Source organism: Puntigrus tetrazona, chromosome 3 (assembly GCF_018831695.1).
Source record: "Puntigrus tetrazona isolate hp1 chromosome 3, ASM1883169v1, whole genome shotgun sequence".
Taxonomy (NCBI): domain Eukaryota; kingdom Metazoa; phylum Chordata; class Actinopteri; order Cypriniformes; family Cyprinidae; genus Puntigrus; species Puntigrus tetrazona.
Window position 1 is genome coordinate 17,591,415 of NC_056701.1, and position 17,181 is coordinate 17,608,595.

Consider the following 17,181-nt stretch of genomic DNA (forward strand, 5'->3'; position numbering starts at 1 on the left):
ACTCACTCATTAATATTATGCAAATGATACAAAGCTGTGCTGAGCACTCTGTCCTTATTCACATCACAGGTGACCCTGATTACAGCCTGTGTAAGATCTACAGATCAGTGGAAACGTTTGAAACTACTATATGAAGTAAGATCCTAATACCAGGCACAGATTCTTGGGTGATTACTGGATTACTATTTTATTACTCATATATTTGGCGCATTAACATTCATTGATGTTTTTAAAAATGCATATAGGTTTCACAGCTGCATCGGTACCTTTTGTCAACACTGATCAATATTCATGAGTGCATTTAAAAAAACAAACAAAAAAGTACAGGCTCCCTTCAGGCTTTATTCATAGTTGGTCTTCTTTCCATATTTCATATGCTTTGAGCTCAATAAGTTTTTTTTTTTTCTATAATTTGATCCAGTTTTGCTTAAATTATGTACACTATTTTACAATAAGGTCCCATTAGAACAAAAAAAGAAAAACAGTTCAATATATTTGCTATAGAAATTACGATGTTACAATATAAGGCAATCTTGGCTAGATTTAGTTCATTATTCATTGTTAATTCCTCAGGTCAATTAAACAATATTGACACAACTTTAAAGGGTTACTCCTCCTGAAGAAATTGTATTTTTTAATTAAATAACGTTTCCAAACCCCGTAAAAGCTATGTTCATCTTCAGAACAAAATGTAAGATATTTTAGATAAAACCCTGGAGCCTTGTGACTTTCCCACTGAATGCTAAGTAAATTACACTGTCAAGGTCCTGAAAAGTATGAAAAAAATTGTCAGAATACTCCATCTTCCATCAGTGGTTCAATCTGAATTTTATGACATGACAAGCATACTTTTTGGTTTGGAACGATATCTGGAAAATGTATTAGTGAATGTTGAATTTAACACTGTGGATGTTTTGTTTGTGTTTTCATTTACCATGTGTTTTTCAGTCATTGTCTGATTGTTTCATTATGTTCAGGTGCACGTCTTTTAATTATCGTCATTATCTCCCCTTTATAAATTGCATTCAGTTCAGTCTTTCTTCTTCTCTTCTAATCTATGAATGTGTGTGTGCTGCCTTGCTTGTTGGATTACCTTTCTGTGGGTTATTAAAAGACTGTCTATTGTGGTTTCTTAACTTTGTGCATTCTTCTCGCACCACACCGTGACAAACACAAACTAAGGTTAATAAATGCCTTTTAATGGTTAGTCCATATTTAAGGATTAGTTCACTTCCAGAAAGTCCAAACAATTTACTCATTGATTATGTTCATGTCTTGTCATGTTCATGATCGTTTCGCTACATAAGAACCTTATTCCCCTGCAAGCCCTTTGAAGCTGCATTGAAACAGCAGTTTGGATCTTCAACCCATTGGCCACTAAATCCAGGAATGTTTTTCTCAAAAACCTTCATTTTTGCAATTGAAAAAAGAAAAACATGAACATCTTAGATGACATGGTTGTTATCAGGAAATGTTCATTCTGCAAGTGAACTCCTTTAACTTGAGTAGGTAACTGTTGTTAACGTGGAACCTTTTTGTAAAGTGCTACCATTATATTTTGCATTATATTTTGTGTGTCTAATGGTGCTGACTGTTGAGTGGTAAGACAATAAAAACACATTATGTAGAAGAAAATGGAAGTAAATAAACCTCTGAACATTTGAAATAATCCAAAATAATTCCTCTGTTTAGATACTTACCCTTGTTATTCAGTTCTGTAGCCACTGGTGTCCCATATCTCCAGAATCAGAGCAGGGTTTCCATTATTTTTCAGTTATTGATTAGATCAGACAGTTTGTAATGGCTTTTTTGTCTTGGTAGTATCTAATCATGCACACTAATTTGAGTTGATCATTACAGCGAATAGGAGAACATTTTATTTTGTATCGTCAAGGCGACCGCAGACCGCAGCTCAAACTAAAACGCACAGAGAGCAATTTGTCATCATTTTAAAAGAGGTGGAGAGTATCTCCACCACAAGCTTTTTACTGAATCGCATCATTGCAGATGCGTACATGACAAAATATGAATGTTTTTGTTCTTTTGTACAAAATGTTTATGTACTTCTTGTCTATAAGTGAGTATATAGCTGTAAATCAAAGGAAAAATATTATGTTTTTATTGCTTAATACAATTAGCGATTATAAGGATGCTCACCCTCATGTCTTTCCAAACCCTTAAGACCTTTGTTCGTTTTCGGACTGCAAATGAAGATATTTTTGATGAAATCAGAGAGCCATCTGACCCTCCATAGCAACACAACTAAAATGATCATGGTCTAGAAATGTAGTAAATACATTGGTGAAACAGGATGTGACATCAGTAGCTCAATTTCACTTTTTCGGCGCTACAAGAAAAATAACATAATTTACTCCCCCTGAGTTATGCCTTCCGCCATTTTGGAGAGTATCACAATTCAACACATAATGCGTATAAACGCTTTAACATATTTGACACAATCAGCTTTGATTATGTTCAGTTGAAAAACCGCTCTCTAAAATGGCAGAAGGCATAGCTTGTGGAAGAAAAATGGTTGAGTAAATTGTGTTTTTTTTATTTCTTTGTGCAAAAAATCCCCAAAACATCGCAAAACGGAAGTCGAGTTGATTGATTTCTTCAATAATATCTTAATTTGTGTTCTGAAATTGAACAAAAGTCAACCCTATAAGTTTCTCTTATTACACTTATCTTTCTTTAATATATAAATATGTATAAATATGGTTAATTGAACCTGTGACTTTAAATGAATATAAATCATTTTATTTCATCCAGTTACTTTATATTTTTCAAAGCTAATAATGCACACTCAGTGTGAAACTAATTAAATAAAATGAATAAATGACAGCTCAGAATGTGACAAACTACAAGAACCCAAAAAATTTAATTAGAGATTAAAAGTTAAAAATTAATCATCCATAAGAAATAAATATTAGAGGGTGCTGTTACAGTTCAGCGCCATGTTTACTTCATATAATCACCTTGTTGTGAGAGAAACAGCGGTAGGATGTGTAACTCTCATATAGCTGTGACAGTCATCTAAATGACCTGGTTAAGAGAAAGATCTTGTATTATGATGCGCCCACAGTACACTGTGGAAAATATGAGGAATACGGTTGATTGGCGGCAGCATTAGAAATTAGCGTAATCATATGCAGTACGACCTGAAGGGCCCGAATGGAATCAGAGGTAATGAGCTCCATCCAGAATTTTATTTCCTGTTGTGTGGGTGAGCATTACTTTTATTTTCTGCACGAACTCTGCAAAATGATTTGTCTCTAAATGTCGCCTTAACCAAAGGATGATTATTGCATACTTAACATTTAATTTTGCTGGCCATTCATCTGATTCATAAGTGCCAAGCCGTATTTTTTGTTCTGTGCCTCAGAAGTCCAGTCGACGGGAAGCTCCTACATTCATACACTTGTATCTGTGTGTGTTTGTGTTATGTCAGTAAATAATTTACTTTTTCATTTTTTGCTCTCCAATACAACCTTTGAAGTCTGAATAATGAAAATAAACAATATTGCTAAAATAATAAAAAGCTTCGTGGAAAAGTCTGTTTCCTAGCAACATGAATGTGGACGGCCAAATAAGCTTTGTGCCTAGTTGTGTTTATGTGTGTGTGTGTGTGTGTGTGTGTGTGTGTGTGTGTGTCACACTCGCATTCGTATAAATCGCAGAAGTTGTAATAATCCATGCCTCCCATGCAATCACTTTTCAAGTAATAACAGCACAGGAAGGTTTAAAAGCTTTGATTGGAGATGTAAAGCCAAGCACATACGCAAAGTGTTCATGACTTTTAAACAGCAACCTTATTGGTTTTCAGCATCAGAGTAAAATATTACAGCTTAGAGTTAACTGTTTATTAGCTTTGTCAGTTATGTTTTAGATGTTTCTCTTAAAAGCAGGGTTTTTGATTTGGTTCAAAAACATTTTTATGCTGGTTGAAAGTCTCTTCACATCCTAATAGCAATCACTAAAGGATAGTTTAATAGATTAGATTAATTACTCACCTTCAAGTTGTTCCAATCCCACAGGACCTTCATCTTCTTTCGGAAACAAAAATTAAGATGTTTTTTGAAAGCCCAGAGCTTTCTGACCCTACTTGCCAGCAACGCAACTACCACGTTAAAGGCTCAGAAAGGTAAGGACATCAATAAAATAATCCACCTGACATCAGTGGTTCATCTTAAATTTGTGAAGCTACGAGAACTATATCTTAATTTGTGTTCTGAAGATAAACAAAGGTTTTATGTGTTTGGAACGACATAAGGGTGAATAATTAATGACTATAATTTTGGGTAAACAACCCTTGATTGTATAAATATATTTTTATATGGTCTGTGGAAGTTCTAGTACTATATAATGTTTGTCCAATCGTATTCCTTGGTCCGAGGGCTGTGATAGACTGTCCTACTTGCCTGTCAACATATGTATAAGAAGACATGACACACCATCAGTGCATTCGATTAAACAATTGCAGAGCAACCGAGAATGGAAAGCGGTATTATTGTAATATTATGCGCTTACTGTAATATTTTCTCACCGGGAATGAGAGATGAGGTAATGTTGCATTCAGTCCGCAACCAACGCCATCGCTGGTCAGCCTCCATTTGCTTTTGAGAGTGATTTGCAGATTTGCATCTTATGCTTTCAAAGCTGGCTTTCTATTGCTAGCCTCTCCAAAATCACCTACCCTAGGGCAGTTGTAAGACAGTATATAGCCACAAAATGTATTCTGATAATAGAGCTCAGATCGTTTGGTTTCGAAGGAATCAAACATTCTGAAGTGTTTAAGAGTTTCCATCAGAATATCTGACTTTTGATTGCATACTTTGATATCTTGGCACACTTTTGACACTCTGAAGATTTTCTTCTGAAGATCTAGAGGAGATGAGGTCTTTTCATAGAAGACAAACTCTAAGAAACAGTCAGCTTAAATGTGCTCCAAGCAGTGTTTTTTGAATACCACATATAAAATGTCCTCACTACTTGACACATATCATGGTAATACATCTCTACCTGTCTCTATCTGACAGTACTAGGCTCTGTAAACAGCTGAAAATAGCGAGAGAAGCGGCCTGAAACTAACCAATCAGAAACAGTCTCTGCCTGTCAATCATTTTTCATGGTTTTCAAGGATGTCTGTAATACCTCGAGCAAGCCTGTGATTTGATATCTGCCATCTGTGCTCACGCGAGCATAACTTTTTTGATCCAATCATCTGAGTGGAAAATCTCACGTGACTAATCACTTCAGAGTTGCTCATGACAACGCTGATTAGCTGATGGCATCATAAGAACAGGAAAAAACATACAACATTATGCTGAATTGCATACTCTCTGAGAAGATAACGTGCTTACTTGGAGACCTTTTAAAAACGGTGTTCTGTATAGTATCAATGTGTGTAGTATGAATGTACTACATCTGTCATGTTGTCATTGTCATGTGACCTATCAGCGTTAGTTCACAGCCATTCACAAATCCTCTCCTGTGGCTTCATGGGAAAGAAAATTATCTGTCGGTGTGCACTCTGTCTGTAATCTCACTGGGAAGAGTAGGTCTTCTGGGGAGCTTTTGTTTTTTTCTTTTTTGTGTTTGTTTACTATTCACCACGTTGTGCGTGCTCTTGGATGGATGAAATACAGAGCACAAAGTACTGGACACCATACTTGACTTTCCCTTTTCTCGTTTTAAAGGGGACATCGGATGATTCACTTTTACACAGTGTTTGCATATAAATGTATCTTAGCAGTGTGTGGGACACCCTAAAAAGAAAAAAAATCCATTCACTTATTTTTAAAATCCCGTCGTAATAATCAAGCTGTTTTGATTATGCGATCGGTATGATGTCATACCGCTCATGCACTTACATCCTCAGCCAGTTTTATGCTGTCTGCTGTTTTCTTTTTTTATAGATGTTTATGAACAAAATTATTATTATTTTCTTCCAGAATCAAAGCCACTAAGGATATAGTGAATTAGTTTTGTTTTTAATGGTAATGTGCAACAAAAACCAAAAAAAATGGTTGGGGTGAGCAGTAAGCCATTATCATTTAAAGAGACATGCATCAAAACAGGTCGCAAAACAGTTTTTTTTTTTTACATGACTAAGGGTGTTGTTTTACACGACTATTGGACTAATTTTACCCAAAGTATGTTGCAGACATAAAATTGCCTGCGAATGAAAATCGCTCGCAGCACCTGCGCACTCTTTTATCTCATTGCCATCTATAAGAATCAACATTAAAGACATTAAAGCTTAACCTCATTTGAGATTTTTTTTCTTTTCTTTTTTTTCTCACAGGTAAGTACAAAATGATCTAGACAGTCCTAGAATTCTCAGACAATGATATAATGCATGGCTTCATTGAGAGTGCATTAATATGGATGCATGCGAACTAAAAGTGTCATCCCTAATTCATCTCCCGAGGGAATCCCAGGAGCGCTCTGTTGGATATCTGGGGGCGCAGGTATCTAATGCTCACCTGCTGTGATGGTGTTGATAAAGAAATGGTCTGGAGTGCTGTGGGCCGGATAAATAATGAGAGACGGGGGGGCTGGAGCTCACAGAGGGAGTATGACAGCTGTATGGCCATACTAATGCGTTCCCCGCTCATTCCTCCACACTCTACTGAAGTCAGGCAGGGCAGAGCAGGAGAGATGGGCGATATTCCCTAGGTGCTGCATTCTGCCAACCAATCCCGCATTGAACGGGCTATCATCACCATGACGACGGGGTCTGGAAAATTAGCAAGTGGCAGGGGTCCAGGAGTTCACCCCGGTTTACGGGAGATGCACTCTTCCCACCTCCTCCTCGGATCGCCTGGCGATAAGATAAATGAAGTTGGACAGTGTGTAAGAGTCTTGATCGGAAGCGGCAAGACGTGATTGTGTACTTGTTGCACTGATGATGTTTAAGCAGCGCGGCAGTGACTAATGAGGACGGAAAACGTCCATCATCTTCTTATCTCCATGGAGGCCGTTTCTCTGGGACGCGCTTCAAGCTGTTGATTTGCAGGCTTGTCAGAGGGACGGGGAGGCCTGTCACCTCAATCCCCAGTGAGCGCAGGCGTTCTGCAGATAAACTCGAAGCAACAAGGTCCACAACAAGTCCTGATATCTGCTGTCAGTGTTTCCCACCATGTTTGTTTGTTTTGCTTGGCTGAGCCACATCTGCTTTCTGAGCCCATTCTTTCAGATGTGTAAAGTAACGGATTACCTGCCTCGCTGAAAAGACCAGCATGAATTTCCATTATGCATCGGTCTGGGGTTGCAAGATTTGCCGTTTCCAACATAGTTCAATGATTTGACGTTTCTTGAATTACAGCATTACAAACTTGTTTGGTTGAAACTACAACTCTCTGCCAGTGATTACAAGCATAGTTTCTTGTTATTGTGACATGGACTTCATGCACTTCAGCAAAATAAGAAGCTGGTATTTTTTAGGAGGAATTTTGACCGTGTTTGCAATTCATTAACAACAGATTGTGTAGCCAACGTTGTTTGAATGAAACGCAGTAAAGTTCATATGTATTTTTGCCAACAGACGTGACTATCTTGTTTGTTTCTCCAGTGCACCATACAATGATAATTAAGCAACAGGTTTCAATGTCATTGTTTAGGAAACACACCCCGATTACTGCTAGTTTTGTACTAGCCAACTAGTGAAATGTTTATCAGCAAAATTTATTAATTTAATAATTACAACCCAACAAAGGTATAGCCTTACCTGTGCAGTTATCTCATGCATTCCGATATATAAAAATACCCTGCAACTGTGATTTTAGTACTAAACTGGCATACTTAAAGCCTGCTCAATTGGAGCAACTAATTTTGTTGTATTAATTTATACATTTTGCTTAATGCACTTTAATTGTGGGAAAGCACTGCTGAATTCTGACTAAAAGTATATCTGACTGTGCAACACTTTACATAGCTCACATTTAAAGAAAGATGTATATAAAGAGCATACAATCCTCATCAGTAGTGACATGTAGACAATTTTAGGCCTATTGTTAAGAAATGTGCATTATGCACAAGTAGCACTCCAAAAAACTTTTATTATGATTTTTATATTAGTAAGTCTCAAGTGATGTCAATAAATATATTAATAGATATGAAGAACACTTAGTATGAAATAAATATATGACTTTTCTTTTTTTTTTTTTTTTTTTTTACTAGGGTTGTCTTTTCAATTATATTCATTAAACATGTTACTTTTAATTTTGCAAGTTGGATAATAATTACAGTGATAATTTTTTTCTAATTCATTATTCGTTTCTGTTATAAGTCATTATTTTTGTAATTCAGAAGAAGGTGTTCAGCACATCCAAAATAGCCACTGTTATTATGTATTATTAGTGTTCACATAGAATAGAGAAGTTTAACTTACACTTCTCTTAAAACTAAGCATTGTCTGAAAGTAAAAGCTTAATACTAATTTGTCCCCAATGTCAGCAACGCTCTCAGTTTCAGCCTAAATTTGACAATTTGACAGTTTATTACCACTTCTCCATTTATCTATGTTCCAGTAATTACATGTCAACCCAAAACAAGAGTTTGCTGGATGCCTGTCAAAGATCTCTCAATGTTGCTCATCTTATCTTATTAGTGTGACTGAGAAGCACTCGAGAGGTCCAGATGAGCGTTCAGCCTATATGTGATACTGATTACAGTGAAGCAGAGCCAGGGAAAAAATGTCAAAAATAACGTCCCAGACTCAGGCCTGGAAGGGAAACTCTTTTTGAAGCCACATTGTGTAATTAAATGTAAACAAGGGTGAAATGTTCCGCAACTGAACTGATCCGTCTCTATTTCCAGGGTTGCCAGGGGAAACGGGGAGTTCTTTGACCGCATGAATAAAATCCTCCAGAAACAGGATAGTCTGCTGTCTGCCGGCCAAACAGAGGTAACCACATTTTTTAAAAGACTGCATCCCTTCCTTTACCAAGGTGTATCCCTGTCACCACATTCCCCCGTGTGCTGAAGAATCAGGTCATATTAAAGCAGTTCTTTCTCCTGAGCATTGCTGCAGGATTTGGCGATCACAAAAACCCAGACTCCCTCTTCCCCTCATATAAAGACAGCACCAGAGTTAATGTGTTTGAATTAGATGTTTATTGAAGAGCGTTCCTCTCCCACTGTTCTAGCAGTCAGTGTTGAAAGGGACAGCAATCAATGCTGGCTGAGTAGTATTTGCCTCCAAATGGTTCTGGGTGATAAAAAACAGCATTAACTCTTATAACAGGAAGTATTGTATACTCATTATTGAAGAATCCTACAGAAATGCGAACCTTAAGATCTAATCACGCAATGAATGTATGAAATGATGCTTTTTCGCATCGTTATTGAACACAGTGATTCAACATTCACATCTTTGTGAGGAAAATTGTGCAAACCTTGATCTTTAGAAATGTTCTCCTTTATCCCTTAACGCATGAGTAAATGGATCACAAAGTAGTAAAAAGTATCACTTTTACTTGGAAATAAGCATATTGGCATGTTCTTTTCTCTTTACGTCATTGAGATTTTTGTGCTGTCTTGCTTCAACAGGTCATGCCACAACATTTCATTCGGCTAAAGGTCAGGACTTTGACTTGACCATTGGAAAACACAAAATTTCTCTGGTTGCGCCTTTCCGATATCGATTTGCTTGTGTGTTTAGGATCATTAGCATTGCAATGCGTGACCTACAAACTGTTCAGCTTCACCTCGAGGACGGATATCCTGACATTCACTAGTAAATTTTTCTGTGTAAGCCAAGTCAGGTTTAGTGCCATTCTTCTCATTACAGTCCAACTGTAAGAAAAACAATAATAATAATGCCTCCACGACCTTACATGCAGTGACAGTGGCAATGATATGAGGAAATGTCACGTAATAATGGTTATAAATGTCAGCTAACCTAATTGACACAAATAATGAATGCAGATAGACTAAATGCAGTGCAGAATGAGATACAATGCCTAGTGAGATTGGATACAAAGCGGACAGAGACATTCACCGGCGTTAGCCGGCGCTTCTGCCGTGGACATGAAGAGTACAATTAGGATTCATTATGCTCACAAAGACTGAGAGCTATCCGGTTCTTAGGCTGTAAATCATGATACTCCCACCACCATATGGCACGTCTGCTATGAGGGTCTGAAGACGGAATTTGCCGTTTTGCTATGGTCGAAAATAACTTTCCCATTTATGCTGTAAAGTTCACATTTCACTCTGGTGGATGTGTCTGGACCGTTCTGGTGGTCTTTAACAAAGATGAAATGAGCTGCACTGTTCTTTTTGGCGAGCAGAGAATCCCTCCTTAATAACTTCCCACGCGCACATCTCTGGCTTAGTGTTTTCCTTACAGTGGATTCATGAACTCTTGACAGCAGTCAGCGCTAGAGTTATTGCTAGTGAATTGCTGGCTGTTTTCCTGGGATTTTGTGATCAAGTGACTGATGCAGAAAGTTTAATTGAATTGAAGTCATGTTCATTGGAGTAAAAATCCCATTTATTTTCTCCGTATGTAGAACTAATATTTATAAATAATTAAAAACATACTTACCGTAAGCTACAAAGTTTAATCGTTAGTTTATGCTTTTGTTGACGCAATTAGTCAACATTTTCCAACCTTTTTCATTTTTTAATAATCGTGTCATTTTTTATAATAATCGTGTGTAAACAATTCCTGTTGTTTTTCCATATATTCATGTTATTCCATATATTCTTATATGTGCATATTGTGCAATAAGCTAAACTGTGGTAACTTTCTCCATGCATTTTTTTTATTGATTTCATTCACAATGCTTTCTGGGATTATAGTTTCTTAACTAGTTAAAGCGAATAAGTACATAATTGTTTACTTTGTGACCCGTTTTACTTTTTTTAATGTTGTGATTGACATCATAGCTGGTTGGTTTGATTAATGACTACTTAAAAAAAAAATCTTTGGAAAAATGCCAGAAACATGACAGCACTTTAACAGACATGGCATTCATGGAAATGTTCTTCCACACTTGTTTATAAATGTCTTAAATATACATAACTATATATGAATGAAATACAAATATATTTAGGTGAAGGTAAATTTGAATAGCAATTGTGTATTTTTTGCTATTTTGATTCAAATTCATTTTTAAATTAGTTATAAATAACTAAAACCCAATACTGTGAGGCTAATGATTAATAACCATTTTATACCAAATGAGTGCTTCATTCATGGCCCAGGAATGAATACAGTGGTACTATCATTGGCAGTAAACAATGGTAGAAAAACCTTTTTATCTGACTTTATGTTTGTTTCAGATTCTCCATGAAATAGCTGATCTTGAAGACATGGATTAGAACATTCGTCTCAAATTGTTCCTCTCAGAAAACTGATTGCATTGTAGATTTGCCAAGTAAAAATAAATGACGTTCATCGTCAAAAGTGGGAGTTTATCGCTGTGTCATTGTCAAGATCTCCTTAATCTACTAGAGTAGCTCAAATGAAAACAAGATTATATTTTGGATCAGATTTCTCACAGAGAATAAATGTGAGGGGCTCATGAACTCTCCTCTTGCCAGCTCATTGCTCTCAGCCGGTGAAGTCCTTGAATCTACACGGCTAGAGAGCTGCTTTGAGCTCATTGTTACGCGCAATTAATGATCTCCCCACTCTTCATTGATCACCTCACCTGTCATCTTTGTTTCTATTGGTTCTCCATCCTCATGCATTTACAGGAGGAGAGCAGCTGTGCTCCTCCTCCCCCGGAGTGCAAAGACCAGGCTTTTGTTCCAGAGAGATCCACCAGAGATGAGGTGAGTCTCCTGGTCATCCTTTCAAAAGCAGTGTGATTCCGAGAACCATGGTTCCTTCTTTGTGGTTTTTATAAAACCTTTTTGAAATAAATCTTTCTGTTATAGCTTGATTTGTTGTATGAGGAGGCCATCTACACCGTGGTCAATCGTGTTGGGGTACCGTCGCCTGAATATGTTACTAACGAAGGGGACATTTTCAGCTACCTACAGAAGGTGCAACTTTGTTGTTTTCTCAATAAATTGCATTGTGCATGATTTAAACGCTCCTGCATCCCTCCATAACAACACAAATATCACAATGCGCTTCGCGCCTCTGGTGCTTCAAATCCGCCAAGACCTAAATAAATATCATGCTCTGATTGATTTCTAAATAGAAATGAAATACAAAGAAATTCTTGTTTTATCTTTTGTTTTCAAAGCACTTGCATTATTGAAAAAAAAAACCTAGTTCTTGAAGGGATTGTGGGGGAATGGAGGGTTAGGCTTGGGTGGTGGTGGGGGGGTTTGTTTACTTTGACTTGGTTTTATGAGTTGGAGCAGATGCTCTTGTCTCAGACATGATTAAACATCAAAGCCCGTGCCCAATGGGGATTGATGTTCGGTGCTTATATTACACCCATGAAACCCCTGTCACTCCGGAGGAGCCTGATTCCATTCTGAGACCTCTAACACAGAGGTGAGGAAGGTCTTATGTTTGAAGTGTCTGATCTATAATGTTTTTCTCCTTCAAAAAAAAAAAAAAGTTGCCTTAACGGCTGACATAACCAAAGCTTCGATTGCCATTACAACTATAAAAGCTAAGAAACCTTTTTCAAGAAGCACTCATAACCTTTGAAATCATTTTTTAAAGAGTTAAAATGAGAATAAGGTAGACATGTAGAGTAGTTTCACACACACACACACACACACACAAATAAATTAATAATTGTTGTTTTTTTGACCCATTATCATTCTAATAAATATGCTTATGTCACCAAAATGTCAACACTTCCAATTTCATATTACAATAAACTATAAGTAAAGCATTGCTTGCACTTGGGGTTGGGAACTACCAGTGGTGCAAGCTGATACACTGATTGAACTGCGGAATTTTCTTTTACTCCATAAACAAACTAAAAAACTATGGAGCCCCGTGCCGGACATGCAGGAAAAAAAATTGTAGGCTAAATCATGTACATTATTTGCTATTTCATTCCCTCAATTTAGAAATTATGCAGATGATTTAATAATTTATTTCCTCAATTTGCTAAATCATGTGAATGAGTAAATTAGCAATAGATGGACTGATGTCAATTATAATTATTCACGGTGTTGAATGCCATGCTTCAATGACTTTGATTCCTATTTACATCACTTCAGAGTTCTTACTGGCAGTGAAAATGCAAAATACTTATGTCAGATTTGTTTTTTATAAATTTGATGAATTGAAACAACATTTATTTTAAATCTTTTGAAACTCTATTATGTCATTAATTTACTAATTACAATTAATTTACAGTCACTTTTGATCAAATGAATGCAATTCCTGCAGAATAAAAATCTAAATTTATTTTAAATAAATACATGCATAAATAAATGTATGTCATATATGCTGAAGAAATTGTCCCATATAAGACTTGAGAAGACAAAAACTGAGTGAAAATTTCATTGCATTACTATATCCATAATACTCAGTCATAAAAAGTTTCATATTCAAAATGCTATTTTTTTTTTTAGAGATTGATCTTTTCTCTGATTAATCTCTCGCTCAGGTCTTTGATATGGGTGAAGAGGAGCATGACATCATCCTTCAGAGAGTCAGAGAATCCAAGGTGAGCATCTCACGTAGATTTTGTCAAGGACTACAAACATGACTCTCTTCTTCACAAGCTTTTGTTCTGAAAGTCTGCTGCCTGCTCGATATCAAGAGCCAACTTCTTATTTCTTTATAGACAGATTTTATTTTACATAATTCTTCAACAAGTGGAAAATGCTGAAAAAGAAATATATATATATATATATATATATATATATATATATATATATATATATATATATATATATATAATCTTTGCAAGACCAAAGCAACTTTTAAATGTTAAAATGAAAGAAGCTCTACCTCTTATAACCTCTTAAAGGTCTTTGAAAAGAACAGAAAAATGTTGTGCTATTTCAATGAGCATCATAATGATCCGAACCTTCATTTAAACAGCAGTCTGTCACTTCCTGTGTCATATAATATACTCACCTCTAACACCTGAAAAAGAAAACCTCTATTGATTTCTTTCCTCTCGACAGGCCTTGGCACTACAGCACGGCATGCTTGCATTTATTTTACTGTGCACTCACTCGAGGTGCTGCCACCATGTCAAACAGCAAATGAAACATGCTCAGTTTTTATTACTACCATGATGCGTTCTAATCCATGTCTGAAATTTTCTTTTGTAGAAAGCCAGCTTTTCTCTCAGGGTCTCTGTAATGAAAGGCAAGAATCTCATGGCAAAAGATGCCAATGGTAAGATGTTTTTGCCTTTTGTGAATCATATGTGACTTTTGTTTCTGATATGTTTTTTTGATGTTAATATGTTGATAAAAAAATTCTGAGATTGCATAAATGATCTAACAGTAAGGCTTTTCCATTGAAACAGAATTTGTTTATATGCTTTGGAAGTATTGGCCTTTATTGAATTTAATTAGTGAACATTTTTGTCTATGGATGCTGTGCAGGCTACAGTGACCCCTACTGCATGCTGGGAATCCTCTTGGGACAGTCGCCCAAAGACACTGAAGAGAAGAAAGAGAGGAAGTTCAGTTTTCGCAAGAGACGGGAGAAGTTAGAGAAGCGCTCAAGTGTTAAGGAAGTGCTGGCGGGCCGAGATATCCAGGTGACCGAAGTCAAACCAGAGACTCTTAACCCAGTGTGGAATGAACACTTTGTTTTGTGAGTAACCCACTGTTAAAATTGAGTAGATATGATTAGATGATCTGTGCCGCTTTTAAACGTGTTTGTTTTCCACAGTGACATTGATGATGTTCACAATGACCTGCTCCATCTGGACATATGGTAAGATGCATCAGCATATGTCCCTCAGAATGAGAACAGTCATTTATGTTTTGCTCACTGAAAAATTGCTTGTTATTTTCCACCCAAGGGATCACGATGACGATGTTTCTGTTGCGGAAGCCTGTAAGAAGCTGAATGAAATCAGTGGATTTAGAGGAATGGGCAGGTAGGTCAAACAAGAACCGTCTGTTGTCTTCAAGCTAATGAGCCTGAGATACGTCTGACACATTTTCTGCAAATACTGGATCAAATGCATGCTGAATGTATGACTCAAACGGTTGCATCACAATATTAGATATTTCAAGCAAATTGCCAAATCCGTGAGGGCTAACGGGGCCGCTGCATCAGGAAGCGAGGAGAATGCTGATGACTTCCTGGGTTGCATCAACATCCCGTTGAATGTGAGCTCTAATTCCACACACTTTTTTATTTTCTACGTTGAATCTGTCATTGAATCTACTTTTGAATCGCTTTCTGTCTCGCAATAGGAGATCCCAGTCGTCGGTTATGATAAATGGTTTAAGCTAGAGCCCAGATCCAGCGCATCTAAAGTTCAAGGAGAATGTCACCTGATTCTTCGCCTCTTTACCACTCAGGTACTTCTGTTCACCTGAGATCTATCAGCATTCATTTTTAGGGACAGTAACCCTAAAGAACCTCTAAGAATTCTGAACAAAAAATCAAGTAGCACATTTTATGCACAAAAAGATTAAGCTCAACAGCTGTTTTCAACATTTATACAAATAAGAAGCGCTTTTTGAAGATCTAGCTTTGAAATTCGTTAAAATAGAAGACATTTTAAATTGCAGTATTTCATAACGTTACAAACAAATGCATGCTCATGAGCAAAAGAGTCTTTTATTACTTATTACTCTTGCTTCTGCTCAACAGAGAGACACAGCCTTGAGTAAAATGGCCTCCAATGTGACCATTCACAAGAAGATGTTGAGCCAGATTTTGGACTATGAACATAATCAGATTCAGGTTGCAGTTTTTTTTTTATTTGCCTATATATCATTCACCTGCATCAAATTTAGGAGCTTATCATTAACAATAATACCATTTTAATTGCAGAAAGAGCCTTATAACTGGAATGGACAGGTGTGTGCGGCTGCATGGACTGTGCTGTCCCATCATGCAGTGCAGGCCGACCTCTCCCCTCTGCAGCAGGCCATCATGTGGGTATTAAACATCATAGCTCATCTGTGACATGCCACACGAGCGGCGTGTTTATTGACAGGATGAGCACAACAGCATGAAACAGCAAATGCTTATAACACCAAGACCCATCCTGATAATCGCTGCATGCTTTAGCTACACAGGCCTGCCAACAGTGAGACTGACACTAGTGTGTAAAACGGATGTTTTTGCATGTGTTTGCAGCCGTTGGCAGTGTTACAGCAGCCATCACCGCTCTCAGAGGATGAGCTACGCTCTGCTCCTCAGGCTGCTGAAAACCGTGGAGGCAGAGTGGGAGGATACCGCTGTGCACGGGGAGCTGGTGGGTTTTCACAACAGCTCACTGACCCTCAGTGTCTGGGCACAGAGGCCCGAGATCACTCGGGGTCCCAGCGCATATTAGGGGTGAATTAACTGAGCTGCAGAAAATCATGTTCTTAATCAGCGGTTTTCAGTAAAAAGCATATGCGTGTAGAATGAGACGCTTTTAGGTAAGAAGCAAATTTGCATGGCATTGAGATTTTTTGCCTGAGAATGTTTTGGAAGCAATATTTTGGTTACACTTTATTTCAATAGTCTTAACTTTGAAACCCAAACAACATTTTAAAAGCACTGCTAAAAAATCACCCTTTATTTTACCCATTGTCTATCTCTGTGTATTTTAGAAAGTTTTCAATTTTATCTTGCACATCCGAAAGCAAATCTAAGCCATGGGTAGACACATACTAGCTCAGCCTGCTATGCAGTAGCCATGCTCCAAACCCCCACTATTGGTTGAATTGGAAAAGAGTTGGTCAGTGTCTACAGTTTTGTAGAGATAATACCATCAATGGTACACTTAGTTGCCAATAATTTGCATTCTTTGGTCGAATCAAGGGCCCCCCCTGAAGGGGAAACCACCAGAAACTGATTGAAAAAAAAAAATCATCTTTAAGTACATTGATGTTTCTTAATAGATTTTAGATACTTTACTAAAAAACAAAACACAAACAGGATATGTTTTTGCATTTGAAAGGCACTGGATAGTTTGGTAGAAGATAAAGATAAAGCACTTTGCTTTATGTGAACAAATACGCTTCCTAGGTTTATTATATTCAGCGATATTAATCTGGTGTAGTTCATGTTTTATGAAGTGCTCGCAGAGCTGCATCTTGCAAATTGCGACTGGT

General features: G+C 37.1%; 1 protein-coding gene across 1 annotated transcript in view; it reads left to right on the forward strand.

The window, feature by feature from the left end:
- Positions 1-17,181, forward strand: part of baiap3 (BAI1 associated protein 3) — a 43,482-nt gene that overhangs the window by 12,675 nt on the left and 13,626 nt on the right. Inside the window, exons 3-15 of the mRNA XM_043225571.1 lie at positions 8,824-8,911; positions 11,713-11,790; positions 11,896-12,003; positions 13,542-13,601; positions 14,218-14,284; positions 14,497-14,710; positions 14,789-14,833; positions 14,922-14,999; positions 15,129-15,234; positions 15,322-15,429; positions 15,725-15,817; positions 15,908-16,011; positions 16,217-16,334. Coding sequence (XP_043081506.1) covers positions 8,824-8,911; positions 11,713-11,790; positions 11,896-12,003; positions 13,542-13,601; positions 14,218-14,284; positions 14,497-14,710; positions 14,789-14,833; positions 14,922-14,999; positions 15,129-15,234; positions 15,322-15,429; positions 15,725-15,817; positions 15,908-16,011; positions 16,217-16,334 — 1,267 coding nt within the window. The remainder of the gene's footprint in view (positions 1-8,823; positions 8,912-11,712; positions 11,791-11,895; positions 12,004-13,541; positions 13,602-14,217; positions 14,285-14,496; positions 14,711-14,788; positions 14,834-14,921; positions 15,000-15,128; positions 15,235-15,321; positions 15,430-15,724; positions 15,818-15,907; positions 16,012-16,216; positions 16,335-17,181) is intronic.